General features: G+C 38.5%; 1 protein-coding gene across 1 annotated transcript; it reads right to left on the bottom strand.

The window, feature by feature from the left end:
- Nucleotides 1-11,813: 11,813 nt before the first annotated feature.
- LOC119799147 (T-cell surface antigen CD2-like) lies at nucleotides 11,814-13,450 on the bottom strand. The gene has a single exon (XM_038308935.1). The coding sequence runs from the start codon at nucleotides 13,352-13,354 to the stop codon at nucleotides 12,353-12,355; it is 1,002 nt and encodes a 333-aa protein (XP_038164863.1). The 5' UTR covers nucleotides 13,355-13,450; the 3' UTR covers nucleotides 11,814-12,352.
- Between the last annotated feature and the right edge of the window lie 5,122 nt (nucleotides 13,451-18,572).

Raw genomic sequence — 18,572 nt, forward strand, 5'->3', positions numbered from 1 at the left:
AACAAAACAAAAAGAGGGATTTGTAACTAGATCTTTTCTCTAGTGAGCTGTTCAAGCTGAGCCCATTCCCACTCATGGATAAACTGTAGACTCTTCTAAAAAAAAAAAGATAAAAGTCAAAGAGGTTTCTGATACTCAGGTCTAGTCTTAATATTGCAGTTAAAACTCTTTGACTTTTATCTTAACCTTAATTTTATTTTCACTTATGACATCTGATTTTATGTGCTTTAATCTAATCATTGTTTAGTTCCTATGTTTAGTCTAGTGTTTTGTTATTCAGGATTTTATATTTCTCTTTATTTCTCTTATATTTTAGCTTAAAGAAAAACATCTTGGCGTCTTAGTTCAGCGTCCACCGTTAATAAGTCTCTTTACCTCAGCTCCCATGTCTTCATCTTTTCTTAGCTGCTCCATGTTTTCTCTGATTAGCTCTTCTGATTCCTTTCCCATTCTTCCACCCTGCCTTGGCATGTACAATAAGCTTATGGCTTATCATTTTCCTCTAGATTCTTCTGTTATACTGCCAAATGTTACTCCGCCCAGTTATATGGGGTTCTCCTCTTGCTTAGCTATACGTTTTTGTATTTTTATATCTTTAAATTACTTTTTTTCAGGAGTTTATCTCTGCTATTTAATTATGTTTTAATCTCACAACTGGTAATAATGCTTGACTTAAGACTTTCTAACATCCCTTTCATTCAACTTTACTGCTGCCATTCCAATTTGTATGGGGACAGAACACTAAAGCCGGGCATACACTGTGCAATATTTTACATTTTTGCACGCAGCTACAGCTCAACCTGTAAGACCAAACCGCAGGGTTTAAAAGTTTACAGCTCATGATGCATGTTCTCACACTGTGCGGCCCCGTGCTCTGATCCGATCTTACGATGGCTGGCTGAATTTTAAACATGTTTGAAAGTGTTGATCGGGAGGTGGTCGTCACAGGCTGAACGTCCCTTATTACCCCCCGTACACTACATGACGCACAATCAGGCTGAAAGCCCGATCAAAAAATTCTCGCACGACTGGAGAATCGGCTCGAAAAGGGCAAAAAATTGTACAGTGTAATCCCAGCTTAAGGGACTAAAGTCCACGTCAACCTGCTGCCTCCATTCACTGCCTGAAGTTTAAGTTAATTATCCTTAAGATGGATGTATGAGCTGTTATCTGGTTTGTCTGTAGGAGTATTTACTAGCTTGTTAGATACACGGGACAAGTGAAATTGAAGTTGGGATTTCTTCATATACAGTTTTTGGCTCACCCTAAATTTGAAAATGTTAAGATTAGTATTGTTGCAATGGTTTAGTGTTGGAATTTTTTTTTGGACCACTCTCTGCTTGGTCCTGGTATGGCTTGATCTTCACTCAGTCCAAGGTGAGCTAGTCTTTACTTATAGTATTAAAACATGTTTCTTTTGAAAAAGTACAAACAGGCTCTGTACTGTTCCACTTTAATAATTTCACAATTGTGAACAGCTTTTGAGGACCACTCAATTTTACGCCACTGTTAAGAGATATGGCACATAAAAAGACACCCAGTTCATCAATGTTGGAAAATATCTCACGTGCTGCGATTGACAGCAGGAATAAATCCGTTTTAGCACTCCATCTGGTGCTGGAGAGCTACATGTTCTGTCCAGCTGCTTATGACACATTTTTTGGCACTAAGTGAGACATCGGCAGCCACTTTGACCAGACTGTCTGTCGGTTGTCTTAAAGATGAGACTCGCCTTAGAGTAATTGGCCCAGAACACTCGTTAGACACATAGTTTGCTGTATTCCTAATTGGAAAGTGATGTTGCAATGTTAACCTTTGTCAGTTCCCTTTAAGCCTGTAGCCAACAAGGACTGTGTTGCTGCATGAGCACAATGCAAACTGTATGAAATGCTTGTTATAATCAGCTTTAATTTGTAGTTACTTTTTAAGTTTTTCTTTTTGCTGTGAGTTGCCATTGCAGAATTACACTCACCGGCCACTTTATTAGGTACCCCATGCTAGTAACGGGTTGGACCCCTTTTTGCCTTCAGAACTGCCTCAATTCTTCGTGGCATAGATTCAACAAGGTGCTGGAAGCATTCCTCAGGGAGTTTCATCCATATTGACATGGTGGCATCACACAGTTGCCGCAGATTTGTCGGCTGCACATCCATGATGCAAATCTCCCGTTCCACCACATCCCAAAGATGCTCTATTGGATTGAGATCTGGTGACTGTGGAGGCCATTTGAGTACAGTGAACTCATTGTCATGTTCAAGAAACCAGTCTGAGATGATTCCAGCTTTATGACATGGCGCATTATCCTGCTGAAAGTAGCCATCAGAAGTTGGGTACATTGTGGTCATAAAGGGATGGACAGGGTCAGCAACAATTCTCAGGTAGGCTGTGGCGTTGCAACGATGCTCAATTGGTACCAAGGGGCCCAAAGAGTGCCAAGAAAATATTCCCCACACCATGACACCACCACCACCACCAGCCTGAACCGTTGATACAAGGCAGGATGGATCCATGCTTTCATGTTGTAGACGCCAAATTCTGACCCTACCATCCGAATGTCGCAGCAGAAATCGAGACTCATCAGACCAGGCAACGTTTTTCCAATCTTCTATTGTCCAATTTCGATGAGCTTGTGCAAATTGTAGCCTCAGTTTCCTGTTCTTAGCTGAAAGGAGTGGCACCCGGTGTGGTCTTCTGCTGCTGTAGCCCATCTGCCTCAAAGTTCGACGTACTGTGCGTTCAGAGATGCTCTTCTGTACACCTTGGTTGTAACGGCTGGTTATTTGAGTCACTGTTGCCCTTCTATCAGCTCGACCCAGTCTGGCCATTCTCCTCTGACCTCTGGCATCAACAAGGCATTTCGGCCCACAGAACTGCCGCTCACTGGATGTTTTTTCTTTTTTGGACCATTCTCTGTAAACCCTAGAGATGGTTGTGCGTGAAAATCCCAGTAGATCAGCAGTTTCTGAAATACTCAGACCAGCCCTTTTGGCACCAACAATCATGCCACGTTCAAAGTCACTCAAATCACCTTTCTTCCCCATACTGATGCTCGGTTTGAACTGCAGGAGATTGTGTTGACCATGTCTACAAAATGCACTGAGTTGCCGCCATGTTATTGGCTGCTTAGAAATTAAGTGTTAACGAGCAGTTGGACAGGTGTACCTAATAAAGTGGCCGGTGAGTGTAGATTGCATCCCTCAACATTGCATCATAGTCAAAAGTATTTTAATCACAGTATACTTTCTGAGGCACTTTAGCTAGACATCACAGAGCTATAGTTGGAGTGTGTTGTTGATGCTTTATTTGGAAAGTATACCATAGTCAAAGTAAGACCTTATGTTGCTGGCAGTGGCGGCTGGTGAAAAATATTTTTTGTGGGGCTGATATAGCTTAGTGCAGTGGTTCCCAAAGATTTTCTTCTGGGCCCCCCTTTGGATTACAATAAAATTTCCACGTTTTGTGTAACTGTGTTTTTTTAATAGTTCTATACTGTAGATTAGAAGAGGATTCTTTGTTGTCTGTGTTATTTTAAACATATTTCTTTTTTTTTTTTTTTGTAACAATATTTAACTTTGCTATAATCTATACATTAAAAAAGCCTCTGTGTAAAATGGAGTGAAAACATTTAACAGCTCCCTGAGAGTTTTTTCTTTGTACTTTAATCCTCCCATCTTTTCAGTGGCTGTAGTGAGCCTGCTTTTTGCTGTAGATCTTCTCAAATCTGGGTTGCAGTGTCACAACTGTCCATTATGCTCAGTCAAGCAAGCGCTGTTTTTTTCTTTTTTTTTTTTTTCTTCATTCATCCATACCGCTTCCCGCGCCCCCCCTGCAATGGCATTGCGTCCCCCCTAGGGGGCGCGCCCCACACTTTGGGAACCACTGGCTTAGTGTATGTCTCCAACTAATCCAGAATAAGAATTCAAATAAACAATTGGACAATTAATACAATTTAACAGTAATTATAGTGATGATTTTGGTCACAGTAACCATGACATGAAATTTTCATATCCTACAACGGGGATGTTCTTCTGGCAAACGGGTAGATAAATATAGATCTCACCGAATTTGGTGGAAGCTGCACCTCGCTCGTTACGTTCGCCATCGTCCCTCTAATTGTCTGCACCTGCGCTTGGGTGCAGAAACCTGTTAAAGTGCAGTATTTTCAGAGCCCCAAGACCATCAAATTCTGAGACGCTGATTGGCCATTAAATTATTAAATTGACCTAGCAATAGTACATGATTGGCAGATTCTCTGCACATGTGGGGCAGTCTGATCAGCGCCCCAAGACAGAGACGGTAGGAGTCTGTCTGTGGAAATCCACAAATGAATGACAGTAGGTAGGGAAATGTAGTTTATATAATTTATTTTTAGGTACACACTCTAGAGAGTAAAACTGACATTTACGAGTTAATTTGTAAAAATATATTTTACATTTCTCTCTTCTTATCAGGGAGGGCGGTGCCCCAGCACCCCCTATGGGCCGGCTGCCACTGGTTGCTGGCTCTCTGTTTCACTATGAAACTCTCTCATCTTGTGCTATTGTTGCACAGGGATTGATTGACATGCTGTTATCTGGCCTAACTATAAATCCATGTCTGTCACTGGTCAAAAAGTATTTGGAAATGTTAAATAAAAAGTATTTTTAACAAATATACCATTAGCACAATTGTTGGCACAGTTGGCATAAGACTCACCTGTCTATCATTCTTTAAGCTTTCATAAATTTAATGTTAGGCTTTTGGACCAGAGCTCTCACATTAGAACAAGGAGTCGCTCCGTGAGCAGATTTGGATAAACTTGAAACATCAGCTGTCATAACTTCCATAAGACAATCAATACACCAGCAACCTTATTGTTTAACAGTTATTAGAGAAAAGAAGTAACTTCTGACAGTGTATTTCAGCTTATTTAGCTTGTTTTTTTTAACGCCACAACAGGAAGAAGCTATAACCTAAAAAGTGCACATACAGGCACACAGTAAGATTGCTGGGTTTATTTTTGTTTGTCTTTTTAAGGAGGGTGGTGATAATCTTACTTATAACAAAGCAGATGTGAAGCCATTTCACAGTGTTAACGCCACATATCACTTGGGTTCTGGTGTCATCTAAAGATACGGAGACAAATGGCTTCTCCTCTGTTCTAGGAAGAAGGTGATCCTACATTATTAGAAGGTAAAAATCCAATCTTATCTCATAGTGTGAAGTGGTGTTTTATATGCTCTTAAACAATTATTTTTAGGGTGCAATTGTTTGAGAATGTGGTCATGGATGGAAAAAAGCATGAATTTATTATGAAACAACATAAAGGAAGTGACAGCTATAGTTAGTAGGGTTTCCTAACATTTTCTAATCAGGTGATTTTCCATCACCTGCTGCCATGATTCATGATTATGTTTATATATTAAAAGGACTGTTTCAGCCTGAGGAAATCTAAACGGAGCAAAAGGAGGTAAAAATGATGCTGGGGATGTAGTAAAAATAAATAACTCCAAGTTAATATATGTGATGTAGAAAGAGAGGTTGTTTTTTGACAGTATATATTTTCTTAGTCTTTTATTTTGTATGTTTACCTTTAGTTCTTGAGTGATAAATGCAGATCTTTGTCATGTCTAATGGTAAAGGGGTTAAAAGACATGGGTCTCTGAGTTGCATCATGGTGTATGTGCTGTATTTCTGAAGGATGTCGTAAAAAAATTGTTGTTTAAAAATTCAAAAACATATGTTATCTTTAAAAATTAGATTTTTGATGACATTTCAGCCTAATTTATAAGGATTCTTAGTGGTATAAAGAACTGTTGCATTTATAAAATATAAATATCTGACAATTATTCTCAACAAGGGGATTTTACCTGAAATTATGCTAATGGGAATATCTGTTTAGGATTTTTACCAAACTTTACCAGGGGCAGCAAAAAAAAAATTCAGTTTTTCTTCTCTCTGTAGTTATCTGGCGCATTCATCTTGAATACTAATGCCCTCTTTGTCAAAAATAAAAAAAAGAAGGAAGTCAGCAAAATAGGCAACATAACCAGCAGGGAGCTGAATTTACTTCTTTCATTGCCAGGCTGTAATTTCATGTTGGCACAAACACACTATCTACAAAAGAATGTTGGGGAAATGTTTGATCTTTGCATGAGCTCCAAGAAGGATGCTTATTAGAGCAGGAGGTGGAATTTTTCTCCCATCTGATTTATATCAGGTGCAAGACCATAGCTGGGTAATTTGTCTGATAGAAGCATTTTTATTAGAGAGTTCAGACTGCAGCAGAAATGATAGGTCTCTTTTAAAGCAGTTGGGCCTGGAGTCTGCCTCTCTTTTGTCTTTTGCTGGGTATTCTGGGACATTTATTAGATGTAATCCAGGTACAAGGGTTCTATCTAAAATGTCTAAAACCAAGGATAAAGAAAAACAGTTAAAGACTCACCAGATAAGTGGCAAATATAAATTGTTTGGCAAATACTTTGCTGAAACAATCTTTTCTCTGCTCACTGTCTGTAACATGACTAAAAATATGTCCTTTTATTTAGTCAAAGATTAATTGATTTTACAACAGCTGGTTTTGTCATTTAATTCAAATAAATGATAAAGCTGCTGGTAATTGCTGGCACATGGCATATCCCAGTCCTGGATCCTTATGCAAACACAAACATATATAACTACACAAAGGTTTTGAAAATGATTGTTCTTGCAATAGTATGATGCAGGGAAGACATGAAACAACATTTTATACTGCCTGCCTTGTTGCTTCTTTGACATAAACATTCAGAGAGTTGAATTTTATGGTACATTTTATTTTACTACCGCAGGATTTGTTTTGTTACGTGTTAAAACTGTGAGCAGACACCTGTGCCATCAGAAACTGATCTGTGCAATGTGGATCTGTACATGTCACAGTGAAAACATCACCTTCATTTTACTAATAAATCAGTTGAAAAATGAAAAAAATATATATACATTACTTGAAACTGGGCAAATTCGCTTCAGAATTGAATTTTATTGCATTGGGAATTAGTTTGACTAATTTCAATTTCAGTTCTTTTATAAAAGTTTCAATTCTAGAGAAAATTCTTGAGAAAGACCAAAAAGTTATTGAATATAAAATTTAGAATTTTTTATATACAGATTCCGCCACAGGTTTCCTCCTATATACAAATGTTATGTAAGATTCAGATTGAATATTAAATGATAAAAAGAGGTCTGCATGGTGGTGTAGTTTGTAGCACTGCTGCCTTGCAGCAAGAAGTTCCTGGGTCAGTTCCCGGGTCTTTCTGTATGAAGTTTGCATGTTCTCCTTGTGCATGCATGGGTTCTCTCCAGGTACTCTGGCCTCCTCCCACAGTCCAAAAACATGACTGTTCAGTTACCAGGCTTCTATAAATTGTCCTTAGTTGTGAGCATTTGAGTGCATGGCTGTGTGTCTCTGTGTTACCCCGGATAGACTGGCGAACTGTCAAGGCATACCCTGCCTTTAGCCCATACACTGCTGGAGATAGCCACCACTTTTACCACAACCCTAGTGAAATAAGCAGCAAAAAAAAGGGATAGATGAAAAAAAGATAAAATAATGCAAATTCAAAAACAAACATAAGTCTGTCTAGATATGAATTTTGGGTTTAACTGTATGTTAAAATTGAGAGTTTTTTTATGTTTAAGCAGCAGGTAGGTTTCAGAAATATTAGGGCCACTCAACACAAATCTCCCTTTGCAACGACATAAGCACAAAGATACCTACAGAACTATTAGAAGTTAGAATATTAAACTTTACTTGATAAGGCAAGTCCGCATATTACACATATTGCTATAGATAGACATTTTGCAGACTACAGGTAAGGGAGAGAAAAGAAACATGTGGTGTTGCGAACAATGAAAAAAATCAAAACCCCATTTTCATTTATTGATAAAATCTACTTAGAGCCAAAAAAAAGACTGCTTAAGATAGTAACTGAAATAAAAACACCATTTAAATGATCTTTAAATGGACCTTTAACAGTAATTGACCACATTGCTTTGGCATTAATGACTTCAATTGGAAGATCATTGCTTGAGCTGATTTTGTTCTATGCATAAGTCACAGAACCCCCACAGCGCTCGGGAACTCTAATAGGTCAAAACAATGTCTGTTTTTGGATAAATCTGATGAAAAAGGCTACAGTGCTGGCTGACCACTGGTGTTCTGAATTATGCTTGGCCAGACTTGGCAGCCAATGACAACTTAATAAGAAGGTTCTGACATGAGTAGAAATACTTTCCATGGGTAATTGACCTCTTTCCTGGACACACGCAATCCAACATCAAAAGGGTCTATCCTCAAGGCTCCAAAAGCCACTGATTAAACATTTTAGAAGTATTTCCCTTTCACTTCCTGGATAGATCTGGCATCACCATAAGAGATGTGTTTCATTAAGTTGTAATGTAAAATTGAAGTCCAATGTGCATGAGAGTAGCTAAATTTAGGTTCCTTTGTAGTGTTTGGGATTTTACAAAATAATATGATTTAAAACAGCAGTTTTCCTTAAGAAAAGTTGAGACTAAGATGAAGAATCGGAGAAAAAAAGAGTATTGTCTTACCAGCTTCCTGTGAAATCCCTAACGGGTGGAATTGAATTTTCAGTCATGTAAAACGGAGCAGAATTGGAGCAGGACCTGACAAAGAATGACATTGGTTAGGGAGATGAAGCTCAGGGGGATCCTATTATGTAGCTGTCACACAGCATTAGGGAAGACAGCAAACATGTTCAAGTGTGGATTATCGTTCACCCTTTAGAGATAATAGATATTTGCCTTAGCAAATCCATTTCTCTTTGGTTTCCTTTCCACTTTTAATAACTTCTTGCAAGCAAGCACATTTTATCTGCAAGAATGCTGACACGTGGGATGCTTGAACAACCAAATGAGCCCAAGACAGATAAGCTTATTAATGTACTTGTCAAAGCACATACAAAATTTATTTTGACATCCTTATTTTATAAAATAAACAAATGCTACCCCAAAAAGAGTTTAACATAGAAAACATCACTTAGTAAAACAGAACAAGGTCAAAATAGTACAGTGTTGACTGTGACAGTGGAGCTCTTTCAATTCTTTGTTATAGTTTTTGGCAATCTCTTGTGCAGTACTGTGTAGGTTACTGTTTTTGAGGAAGAAAATTAGATGAAAATTTGTTAATTCTTAATTTATTAACATTTTCTTCCATAAGCGGAAAAAGACAACTTTCCCATTTTTTAATGATCTTTTATATCTAACTTTAGCTTTTGTTATTTTCATCATTTTATTTTTCTTACATTTGTTTTTGGCATTTTTAAATGCTTGTGTGAAGCGCACTATAAAAATATTTAGTGTTACCATTTTAACGGCTACTCTCAAGCTCTGGGTAGAACACGTAGTCTGCTCATTGTTTTTGGGTGGAAACACAACAGTTTGTAATTCTTAACATTTGCGCAAGCATTCTTTGTAGCCCACCTGCAACACACCCACTTAGAGCCCTCCTAATTAAAAATTGTTCAAAATCAGGCCTATGTGTGGAAAAACGAGGACAACAAATCTTCCTGAATGTCATGATTTTTCTAAGGCTCAGACCCACATGCAATGAAGCCAAACAGAGAGACACAGTATAAAAGTTCAACAGGTTTTATTGAAGAGTATTTTGGTGTTTGGTGCAGAGTTCCTCCGAACTCTGCTTAGCCGGAAACTGGAAGATGAGGGGAAGACAGACTGTTAGATTCAGGCTCTGTGGGAAATTGGAGTTGTTAATCTTGAAGGAGAGAATTTGTTGCCACTCACGTTTCCAGAGAAGAAGAGACTCTTAGACTCCAGTCTGTGTGTTGGTCTTCCAGAGTTTGTTTGATTCGGTGGAGGGCGGAACAGGGTTTAACCAGAACTCGGACGGAGTGGAATGATGCAGCCGCTGGTTGCAACTCAGTTTTCCTGTGGTACTTGAACGGGTCGTGGTGAAGATGACTTCCTTACTCAGAGAGTTATCTCAGCGTGCTCAAAGGTGGCTGGATCCAAACCTCCTGTTTGGAATCCGTCGCTCAGTGTAAGACTCAGTTGATCCCACTTGGGAGAAGGCGGTCCAAAAAGGTCCAGTTTGCAGGAAGGCTTGCTGCCGAAAGGCAAAGAAAAAACAAAGTTAAGTCTCAGGGAGAAACAAGCGCTCAGCAAACTCAATGTGATCTCAGCTTGGCTAGAGGACTAAAACTCAAAAAGCAAAAACTCAGATTAGACTCAGCATAAACAAGGCTTGGCTAGAGTACCCCAAACTGGCAAACACTCTGGCGTCGAAGTAGTGGCAACCAGCAGCTTAAGAGGCACCACGGTGATGAGGCAACCGCTTGCAGGTGTGTGAGGAGGTGAACCGAAGCCAGGCGCCTCCTGGTGGTGGAAGGGAGAAACACAAAAGACAAGACAAACAGACACACACACACAAAAACTGGGATCCTGACACTGAACAGCTGTTACCACGTACATACTTGGTTTTGCTAGCTACTTCCTGTGAGGATGCTTTAGCACAAATAAGCAAGAAAACCACTGTTAAACACTTATACAAAAGACCAGAGAGTGGAGTGGATGTACAACTAATTGAGTGGCCATATTTCAAAATTGCAATAACATTCAGTTCAATCAGAGGGTGTTGAGCCATTTTACGAAGAAGAATTGGCAAACATGTAAAGCCATAGATGTGGTAGAAAACCACAGAAAACCAATTACAGTTTAAATTTCTGTTAAAGGTGTTTCTAAAAATAATGTGCTGAATTCAAAGGACCAACACACTTATCAGATTGTGAAAAATTGCTTTGTAGATAACTGTAAATCACATATATTATATTTTATAATTAAATTATGTAAACACATATAATAATTATAGTATACAAAACTTATATGATATTACATAATAATTAAAAAATATTTTATAATAATTGAATAATTTTGGCACAGCATTTTGCAAACAAATAAGAAATAATTCATTCTTTATTTCTGGCTTTTCTGGTAACAAAACATGTGTGTCCATATGGTTCTACAACACACTTGTAACAATGCAAAGAAATCAAATATGCAGACAACAATCCTAAGTTGTTTCTAAGTAAAGCCAGATGCTAAGAATTAAGCAACAAAGATCGCCAAGATGTCCAGCTGCCCATTGCTAAGTCGTCCTGTTATCAGTGCCTTTTATAAGTGTGGCGCACGCAAGGTTTGAACCAGGATGAAAATTTCAGAAATGTCTCAGAGTATTAAAAACTAGTTAATGCCTAAATCTGGAGCCTATTTATTACTTATTTTAAGGCAGTTTTTCCTGAAAAGGGAGTTTTAGGCTGGTTAATGTGCCTCATAAAAATAGATTTTTTTTTTCCAAATGTTTTTCATCATAAACTCTTGATATAAGGTTATCTCTATCCTTTTTTTGTAAACTTAAGGTAAATTTATATAACCTGTGAAGCTGGTAAGGATTTGTTGATCTATATTAAAACATTAGGAAGGAGTAAAACTTCCTGTTTAAGACTAAGTTGCCTATTTCTAGAATTCATGATATGATTAATTTGAACAAACATTGATGTTTTCTTTGGTTTTCCATTTTTCATGTTGCCTGATTTCCTTGTCTCTAATAAACAGCTGGGTTTATTCTTCAGTTGGTTCAGGTTTCTGTGTTTCTGTGCTGGACTGTTGCTCCTGTACTTGTCCCTGTAAATCTTTGACTTTCATAAAAAAAATACAACCATTAACGTAGATGTGCCAATGTCCTGGTTTAGAAAACAATCAACAAACGCAAAGCATTTACTTTTGCAAAGATTTTTTTTTATTTAAAAAACAACACTTGTTTTTTTTTTTTGATTTTACAGGAAAATAGGAAGTGAGAAAATCAGTCCCTGACTATTCCAACCACAATTTCATTTTCTCACATATTAAATACAAATCAAATGTCATATGTGTCAGCTGCTGTGAAGAAAAAAGAAATAAATATGTACAAAACACATTAAAGTTTCAACAGTATTTTCCTTTAAACAAAGTCCTTTAGGGATCCACAAATGTGAAGAAGAAGGGGCTTTGGTAGATAGAACTCAAACTGAAATTCAACCCTGAATACAATATGCTGACTGTGGTGGGAAATTAGCACTGCTCTAAACACATGATCACTACAGAGAAACAATAGAACACTGGTTTATTAAGAAAAACATAAAATAAAATAAATTGCTTCAACCCATATCACTATATAAAACATTTAATGTCAGCAGTCCCACAGCATTTACAAAAAACATTCATCACTTTCTTTTTCACAATTATGCTATTTGGATTTCCACTATATCCTCATTGTTCAATCACACTTGGAACTTTTTGTAGTTAAATTAGGTCTTCAAACTCAGATGTTTAGTGGCTTGGCATTCTTTGTCCTGGGCTTCGGCACCGGAGATGGTTGTTGCCCCTTGGCAGCTGTGGACAGCTGTAAAGGCTTAGTCTCTGTCTCAACATCAGGCTTGTATACGGCTCTTGGTGAAGGCTGTGGATTTGGAGATGAACAGCTCTTCTTATTGTCAATGTTCTCATATACTGTGCTACACTCAGGCTCTCTCTTGTTTGCAAAAACTATGCTGATTCTGTCCTCATCACAGACTTGCATTTTGGTTTTGGTGCGTCTGTATAAGGAGCATAAAATGATGTTAACGATAAGCAAAATAATAACCAGAACTACTCCTACAGCCATCACTCCCACAACAGTTTTAGTTTGAAAGCAAAGTGTCCCCACATTTTGCTTTAAAACTTTGCATGTCGGCCAAACAGTCTCACTGCTCTCTGCGCTCACTTTATTTGCCACACTACAAGAAATGCTGCTCTTCTCTTTCAGCTGGCTCAATGAAATGGTGAGAGTTTGTCTGGTTTCACTTGGTAAGGTCTTTTTATCAATAGTCCAGGAAAAAGCCAAACCCTCAGGCTTGGCAACTTGACAGCTAAGCTTAACAGTGTCACAGCTATAATGCAGTTGAGGCTTCGATACTTTCTCCATCACACATAGCTGACCAGTCCAGTTTTTAGCCAGAGTGTTGTTAAGATGCAGAGCTTCTACTCGGTAAGTCCCAGCATTTTGCAGCTTTACATTCCTCAGCAAAAAAGATCCAGTTGTAGTGATGTTTTCTGGTTTCCCCACAGTGATTCTGCCTTTCTCTCTGAGAAAAATGATCGTGTTGCCATGAGTCCATCTCAGAGTGTTTGACTTGGTCAGTCCTTTGTAAAAAAATGGTAGAGTCACACTTTCCCCAACAGCAGCATATATTTGACAGGTGCTGCTATTTGCAGTTGCAAAGCTTATCAATCCCAACAAAAGTATTTGACCAAATGTGGCAAGAAAATACATCATCCTTTGCATAAAATGATATCCTTTAAAGTCACAAAACGTCTTTCAGGTCCTGATGGCTTCTAAGTTCTGATCAGGGCAAAGTCTTGTAATTATTTTCTGTTTTTCGAAAGCTTAGATATATGTTGCTAAAAAAAAACTCACTTCCGATCCTAAAAGGGAAGTGCATCTTAAGCAAGACGGGGTCAGTTACTCAAAAGTCTGGAGTCAGTTTCCAAAAATGTTCTGTCACCATCATGTGACAGCCTACGTTTTCACCAAAATCATAACATGGAATCAATCTGTTAATCACAAAACCCTTTTGCCTTGCCAAGTCAATCACATGTTCATATTGCACTTTAACAGAATTAAACAAAGTATTTGCCACATCTTTTCTAAATGTACATGGTGTGCATCGAAATGTCAATGCATACAGCTTACAACAGTGAATTGGCCAGCTTACAACGGTGAAATGAAAATTTCCATTTACAAAGTGCAGCAGTGATCAGAATGTAAAAATTGTAAGAGAAAAAGTAAAAGTTTGATTTGTGCAGATTTTTTTCCACTCCTGTCTCTGTGCCCCACATCTGAGTGGGACAGATGATGAAAAGTTATTGAAAAAAAAAAAAAATTAAAGACAACCTCAGCAGCTTTAAAGCAAAGCCACGCTTCACGAATCTGTGCAGCATCTCTTAAACTAGAACATATAATATTTATATGTCTATATGAGAGGTGATTCTTAGAAAGGGATCTGTAAAATTTGTCAAAGTTTTTCTTTTTTGATACAGGGGAGAATGATAAACTGCACTTACTTGCACTTTCTGCCCCTAGTTATTTAGTTTTTTTTGTGAGGCTCAAAGAGGATCACTATTTAATATTCATTTTCTGTCAACCTGATGTTTGTTGAATTTCTTCTCTCTCGACGAGTGATAAGCTGCACTTTCTACTGTCCCCTTTTGTTTTTACAAGGATCAAAGTATGACTTGTTTATCCATTTCTTTTCTCCTGATTTCCTATCATGGGTAAAGTATTCTTTTTTTTTTACATTGATTGTTTATGCACGAGTCTGTCCCCCCTGAAATATATGTGCTGTGCGACAAACCTGACTGTTTTCCCGTGCAATTGACAGATTTGATTTTGTATTTTCCCTCAGCGGATGTGTTTTACTTTGTTACTGTGTCTGTCTTCCTGTCAGACCCAGGAAAGTACTGCTGAATTATTGCATAGTGTGACTAAAATAGACCAGGGGTCTATCTCAATCAAAGCTACGCCAGCCCCTTACAGAAAATCCTGTTAGGTGTGTTCATCCCCATTGATTCTTAATGAGAGCTAAACACCACGACCTAGTCTGACATTATTTTCTGTCAGATCAGACAGAAAATCAGATTCGGTGTTCAGGGCTTTAGGTAAGTTCTAAGAAATAAGCTCAACGGTAAGAACAAGGTCCAGGCAATCAACAGCTATGCCTTGCCAGTAACCAGATACCCTGTTGTGGTACTGATTTGTCCTCAGGAGAAAATTCAGGCTACTGATGTTAAAACATGGAAGCTAGTTAACATGCATGGTGGATTCCACCCAAATTCCAGTATCCACAGGCCATACACCAAGCATAAAGAAGGATACGGTGGCCTAGTGAACATCAGAGTTACCATTTTAGATGAAACATCCAAGCTCCAAGGATGCATCAGGAAGATGGCACCAAGTGATGAAGTGCTAAGTGAATGTCTTTCAGTGGAAGCTGGAAATGAAGGAAATGGAGGAACAGTTATTGGAGGAAAAACCCTGCATTTGATGTACCATCGACAGATAGCTGAAGTGGCTGATATGAGCAAATCCTAACATGGGCTAGAGAGGACCGGGCTGAAGGGCAAAAAAGAAGTACTAATTATGGCAGCACAGGAGTATGCCTGAGTACCAGAGCAATGGGGGAACAGATCTATAGTGGTATAGTGCATAGAAGCATCTGCGCAGAATACACCGGGAGACCCGTGGGTCAAAATGGGAGCCACCTCCAAGAGTGCGGAGAATGATAGAGCTATGATCCTGTGAGACTTCCAGATACTGACAAAATGGTTGTGGTCAACCAGCCAGACATTATGATAATTGATAAGCAGCAGAGGACGGCCGCCGCGATCCATGTGGCCATCCATAGTGATGCAAACATTATAAAAAAAGAACGAGAGAAATTGGGGAAAAACCAAGGCCTTTGGGAAGAACTACAGAGACCCTGAAAGTTGAGGGCAACTGTAATTCCCTCAACTGGAAGGTGAGGGCAATACCCCAATTGGGGGAGTGGCGTTCTAGTGGTTAGGGCATAGAGCTTGGAATCCTGAGGTTCTGAGTTCGAGCCCCAATCCCACAGACTGCCACTCTGGGTCTCTGAGCAAGACCCTTAACCCCACTGTGCTTCCCAGGGGCATGGGTAAAGTGCAGAGGTAAATTTGTCCGATGTGAGCTCAATAAAGTTCAACTATTATTATTAATGGCTATGGTCATCAGAACTCTGGTGCAGTAACCCCCAACATTGGAGAAGTTGCTTCAACAGATACCTGGGGAACCATCAGACATCTTAGTCCAGAGGTGTGGAGTGATAGGACAGCTAAGATACTGAGAAGACCCCTCAAGCCCCCAAGCCTCTGGTAGAGAACCTGACCTTCAGATGAAGGAACCGCCCACCCCACCCAGGAGACTGAGGGGTGGGTGAGAGAGCAATTTCTTTTTTCTGTGTGTATTTTTATACACACATGTAATTATATTAAAATCTACAGTGCCAAACAGGAGTGATGAAATGAGAAAGAGATATAAAAATGAAAGATCTTCCAAATGAAAAAGGCTGTTACTTAGTCTTTTATTTTGTAACACACTTTAATCCAAAGCCTCACTACTGCATGCAGTTTTAACAGTTTTCTTTTGTTTAGATATGGTCTTAATTTATTCAGTTAAATTCACAGTTTATAATCAAAGCAAGAAACCATTCAATTAATTCATTGCAGCTACTCCTGTAAATTGTTGTCATTATTTAGAGAACAACCAGGAATACCTATATAATTCTACGATCCAGGCTATCTCCAACCCTTCAGAGTTGAACCATCTTGGCATAAACTACATTTGAATGAGTTCATTTTCACCCCCACATGGTTTCATTTCTCACATTAGCAGTGAGTCACACTGTTTCTGTAACTCTCCGAACTTTCAAAGACATCCAAAGCATGACAAACACCTGCTTCTCCAAGCTTCACCATCATTACATGTTTTCCCTCCCTGAGGGGATGGTTGGATTTGCGGTGTCAGCTATTCAAGGATTGCAGAGTACAAAGACAAAGACAAGTACAAAGCAAGGCCTTAAATTCCCATCTTAAACAAAGAAAATGTAAAAACAATAAAGGTAATAAAAAAAAGTCTACTAAAAAAGTTCTACTTTTTTGTTTTCATTGTTCATAACTCTGTTGTATGTAGGCAAAAAACAATGAAACCAGTTAAAGTTTCAAAATTGAAATCTTGCAAACCCTTCAATAGACATTGCAATGCTTTGAGCCATATTTTCATTTCCCTATTCAACATCATGCTCTAGTGTGATTACAGAAAAAAAAACTAAAGGTCAGCATCTTGACCCTGTAGCATATGTTTCCCTTCAAATTCAGTGTTTCTGGAGCAGAGCCAGTTCCATGAAAACATATTATTGTCCTAATACGCTCAGACTGCTCAGTGCTGAAATAAATCCTGGACATTTTATTTGGAATGTTAATGGAACCACTCAGTGAGAGTTAAATCATACTTCCTGCATCCTGTTAAACTGGAAATATTTTTCCACGGATGAATAAATCTGGTGTTTACATCCCGGTGCTCCAACATGAAAGGTGATTTACATAATCAAGAAGAAATATGATGATTGATATCTTTTTTTTCCCATTAGACTCATAAAAAAATCAAGCTCCTTAAGCAGTATAATTCACTGGGCCAAACTTTAGTGGACCAGAGGAGACAAACAAGCTTAGAAGGAAATGTGTCCGACAGCTGCTGACTTCTGCTTTTTTAGGCAATGGTTCCCGTGTGGCGATTTTGCATCATTGCGTCACATGAGCTTGGGTGCATGGTGACAGAGAACTGACGACATTGTGGCATTCTTCATAAATGACTTGCATTATTTTCCAAGCTTGACCTTTAAGGTTTCTTAACATCTCGTGACTGCAAGAAATTATTTTTAAATGATGTACTCAGACTATTATTACTGCAGTCATTGTGAGTGAAATCACATCACCCATCAGGCCAAATGATTTCCTACAGATAAAGTACAATACACTTCTAAGATCAAATACTTTTGTTAATCAATGCCCTTCTCAGTTTATTAGCTTCACAGACACATCTAAAGAGGTTAATTGGCTTTGCTTCCCTTGTCCCTTAATTTCTGGAGCAGGGAGTCTGTCTGGCAAGCTGATGTTTAATTCAAGGTCCAGATGGAGCCCCAGCAGCCTGACTGGGAGATCTTTAATGATCTCTCTCACCAGACATGGCTGTGGTTCTGGATGGCCCCAGGGGATAAATGGGTCTGGATGGTCTCTTCTGCAGTCAAAAGAAAACCAAATGGTATTTTTTTCTTCTTTACTTCTTCATTTTGGATAGGCTTCGTTGATGATGTTGTCAAAAGTGTTTAAGATGAGCTTAAATGCCCCCAAAACTCATATTTGAGAAATATAACTGTAACTTAATGGGACTGTTGTGGTCATATCCCTCAAGGACATCTATGACATTGCAATACTTTTTGTTTTGACAGGCACACATTGCGCTCAAGCTCAAGTTTCAAGATTAATATTCTGCAGTGTGACATCACTATGTTGTCAGATTGCCATTTGGCCTGTAGACAACATTTAGGAGTAAAACTTTATGAATGAATATGCATTACAATTTAGGTCTATCTCATTCATTTTAGTAATTAATTTTATCTAAAAAAAACATGATTGATAATCTGTAACATCTGTATCACATAGCTCGAGTAACTTACTAAATATTTTTGCAATAGATAACAGTGTTGATATTCTTATCTATTTAATAAACTGCGTATGGCTATTTGCAGTTTAGACTTTCTCTAAAATGTTAAAATAGCTGTGAAAAGCCCAGCTGCACTGCTCACAGGGAGAACAGTGACAATATCATCCCAGAGAGCAAACCTAACACATGCAGAGTGAGATTGCTTTACATATTACCACAGCCTCAGCTGGGCTCAGATATCCCTAGTTATTGGCCCAAGAAATGC

The sequence above is a fragment of the Cyprinodon tularosa genome, unplaced genomic scaffold (genome assembly GCF_016077235.1).
Source record: "Cyprinodon tularosa strain WSP-4 unplaced genomic scaffold, ASM1607723v1 ctg65, whole genome shotgun sequence".
Taxonomy (NCBI): Eukaryota; Metazoa; Chordata; class Actinopteri; order Cyprinodontiformes; family Cyprinodontidae; genus Cyprinodon; species Cyprinodon tularosa.